The sequence below is a fragment of the Rhea pennata genome, chromosome 2 (genome assembly GCF_028389875.1).
Source record: "Rhea pennata isolate bPtePen1 chromosome 2, bPtePen1.pri, whole genome shotgun sequence".
Lineage (NCBI taxonomy): Eukaryota > Metazoa > Chordata > Aves > Rheiformes > Rheidae > Rhea > Rhea pennata.
The window spans coordinates 53,861,884-53,865,242 of record NC_084664.1 but is presented as its reverse complement, the minus strand read 5'-3'; the positions used below and the strand labels follow the sequence as shown (position 1 = coordinate 53,865,242).

Genomic DNA, 3,359 nt, shown 5'->3' with positions numbered 1-3,359 from the left:
AGGTCTCTAAAGTCCACAAGTAAATTAGTCATTCAAAATTAACTCAGAAGCAAAATGTGAAGCATTTATCAGTTTCCTCTTCAGACTGTAATTAAGCAAAATTCATAATTATATTATGCATAGGTGTGTGAGCCTATCTATATATCTATGTATCTATATATCTGGTAAGAGAGCCAAATTGAAACCTTTAGCACTGGCTGGAGACACTCCAGTGTAACCAACATATATACACATACATGGTGAAAGACTATACCAGTTCAGTAACAGGCAAAAAAGAAAAAGAAAATTCCTTTTAATAGAACTTTTAAATGCTTTGAGCATTTTGCCAGAAAAGCTAGAATATTGTGCTCTCAGTATATAGGATAAGAACGTTTCATGTTAAGGGAATATAAACTTGTTTAAGAAATGATGATCTCCTTTAAAAAAAAATAGTATTTCATTTTGAAGAGATCTGCCTTTGGAATGAGTATCTTGTTACAATGCTTTGCTTTTATTAACGCAAATCACAGATGCTGGAGTGAATGAAAACCCCTGTTTCCTGCAAATTAATCCAAAGTGAAAATTTATGCTGTTATGCTGTTTATGTTAAATAGGCCATATTGGATCCTTCTTTGCTGATCATAAAGTCAACAAACTGTAATTGTCATCAGTCATGCCTTCCTTTGAAAGCCTTTCTGCAGGAACAGGCCAAACACTGCTGCATACAAAATTAAATATCTTAACTGCTATTAAAATATCGTTGAGATTTGGCAAACTGTTCCTCCCCCCACCAAAACAACTCTCTAATGTGAATTTCCCATATCAGTGTTGCTTACAATGTTTAATACTTTGCTCTTTCGGTATTTCTAAGGAACACTTGTCATGTTTTCGTATGTAGTTCACATCTACACATCAAGCGCTTGCATTCCAACAGACGTGTATCAAACAGCAATCAAATATAAAGAAATTTCTATTTACTGTGGAAAGGAGGTCAGTCAATACTAGAACAAACAAGGTAACTAACTAGAGCAGAAACGGAGTTACCTCTGAGAAGTTTTTTTTAGTTCTTCGCTAGGAGCTTAGTTCTCAGTTAAGGCTATTGTTCCTGTATTAGCATTTTTGTCCATTGATTGGGAAGATGGCCACACGCAAAAAACCTAAGCTAGCTTCCTGTGAAACTCTGCCCCAAGCATCACTACAACTGAAGAAAAACAAACCCTCACCCCCGTAGTTCTTGAGGCAGTAATAAATATGTGCATTATTTTAATAGACACACTCGATAAGAATAATGATCAGATCATAACTATTACTGGAGTATGGCTTAGAAACACAGCCGTCCCCCTCAAGGGCATTTGGCAACTTGCACCATGGCACAAGTTCACAGCGACACCAACCTGGAAGAAAATGAAAATGGGTCAGAGCAGGCACACTCAAAACAACGGGTCGTAACACTCCAAAAGTAGTATTCCAAGTACGCTCTTCATCTAGACAGATGTTTAGCCGTCCTCACTGTGCTGCTTCCGCTTAAGATTAGCATTTGGAGTGTTATTAACAGTAGACACCTGCAAGGACAGCTGAAAAGTGAGGCCACTAAGTCTGTAAATACATAGGAAATTAAAGACTTATTGACCAAGAGAGGTAAGTCCTACTCAGCACGATCAGAACCTTTAAAATATTCACTGCAACAGAACTTCAGGTAAAGCGGCAATGGCGCCCGGCGGCTTCCCTGCAAGGCCGCCGCCGTTGGTAGCATGGCGGAGGAGGGCACAACCGCTGCGAGGCAGGGGGCTTCCTCCGAGCACGGCTGAGCGCAGCGCCGCAGGGGCAGAGGAGGCGGGCGGGAGCGGGAGCCGCAGCGCGGCGAGCGGCGCCATCTCCGCGCACGCAGCCCCCTATCCCTGCCAAACATGGCGGCGGCCCCGGGGCGCGGGACCGGGCGGCGGCGGCGGCGGCGGCGGCGGCGGGAGCACGTTGCCGGGCACCCCGCGGCGGAAAGATGCCCCGGCCCGCGCCGCGGGCGGGCGCCATGGCGGACGGTTACCAGCTGTGGGCGCCGCGCTCGCCCCTCGACGAGTCGCTGCGGTGGCTGCGCGGCGGCGCGGCGCGGCCCGCCACGGCGCACCCCTTCCGCGGCGGCGGCCCCGGCGCCCAGGCGGCGGCGGCAGCGGCGGGGCCGGGGCTGCGCGGCCGCGGGGCGGCGCTGCGGCGGCCGCAGGCCTTGCGGCTGCGCGGCCTGGATGCCGTTTTCGGGCGGCTGGTGACGGCGCAGCCGCCGCGCTGGACCGGGGCGCTGCGGGTGTCGGAGCGCTCGGCCTTCTGCCGGGTGGTGAGCCCTCGGCAGCGGCGGCCCTGCGCGCTGCGGGCGCCGCAGGCCCGCGCCGCCGCCGCCATGTGCCGCCAGATGCTGCGCGCCATCCTGCTGCTGTACGCCGCCTACAAGAAGTGTGCCTTCGTCCTGCAGCACTCCCGCTGAGGGGCCGGAAACGCCCGCCGCTGCCGCCCGCCTCGACGCCCTGAACGCCGCGAGGCGCCCGGCTGCGCTGAGGGGGACGCCGGGGCGGCCCATTTTCCACCCGAGCTGAGGGCCGCGGCAGACTGGGAACGGGCGCAGCCTGCTGTGCGCAGGCGCCCTGCGATAGCGTTTTCCCGGTGCAAGGTGCAGGCCGGCGCGTGCAGGCCTGACTGGCCCTGTCGGGGCTCCGCAGGCTGCTTGCAGGCAGCGTGTGGAGCACGCTCTGCTGCTGGTTGCGCCTCTGCCGTTTCAGCGTGACAGCGAGTCTTGTTTCGCAGCATGAGACTGGCTCTCGCCCTGGGACAGCCCCGGAGAAAACGGCTTAGCGCAGGCGCGCAGCTGGGACACGTGGCGTTCGAAGCGCTCGGCTGTGTCTGCAGCTCACGGAGGTGATCGCCAGTTACAGCGGATGGATGAAAATGTTTATGCTCGATCTCAGACTATGGAGATGTGAATGCTCCAGTTCACAGCACGTGCCGCCGCCATTTGTAATCACTACTGTAATAGCCTCAATAAGGAGTGCGTTTCTGCCTTACCGTGTTGCACACAAGACTCCTCAGTCCGTCGGAAGAAAAATCTTGAAGTGAAATGCCGCTGCTTGAGACATGGCCATTTTTCACAGACAATCCTTAAAGAGAAAGCTTTTAAACTTGCATGTGTAGCTGTAGGTATCGAAGTCAAGATAATTCCCATAAGTTTACTACCCTCAATGTGAAATCCTTTATTCATTTATTTCTTGTGAATGAAAACATTTACAAGAAACCAAAATTTAAGTCTTAAAGTGTTAGTAAACTTTACATTTTTCCCCATTTCTGTTATTGCTAGTTGACAGCTAATTGATTTGCAAAGAATTTAATTTGCTTGTTTT

General features: G+C 51.5%; 1 protein-coding gene across 1 annotated transcript; it reads left to right on the top strand.

Annotated features, from left to right (window-relative positions):
- The first annotated feature begins 2,005 nt into the window (after window positions 1-2,005).
- On the top strand, window positions 2,006-2,452 carry FANCD2OS (FANCD2 opposite strand). Its single transcript, XM_062567903.1, has one exon. It carries the CDS (start codon window positions 2,006-2,008, stop codon window positions 2,450-2,452), a length of 447 nt encoding a protein of 148 aa, XP_062423887.1.
- The last annotated feature ends 907 nt before the right edge of the window (window positions 2,453-3,359 follow it).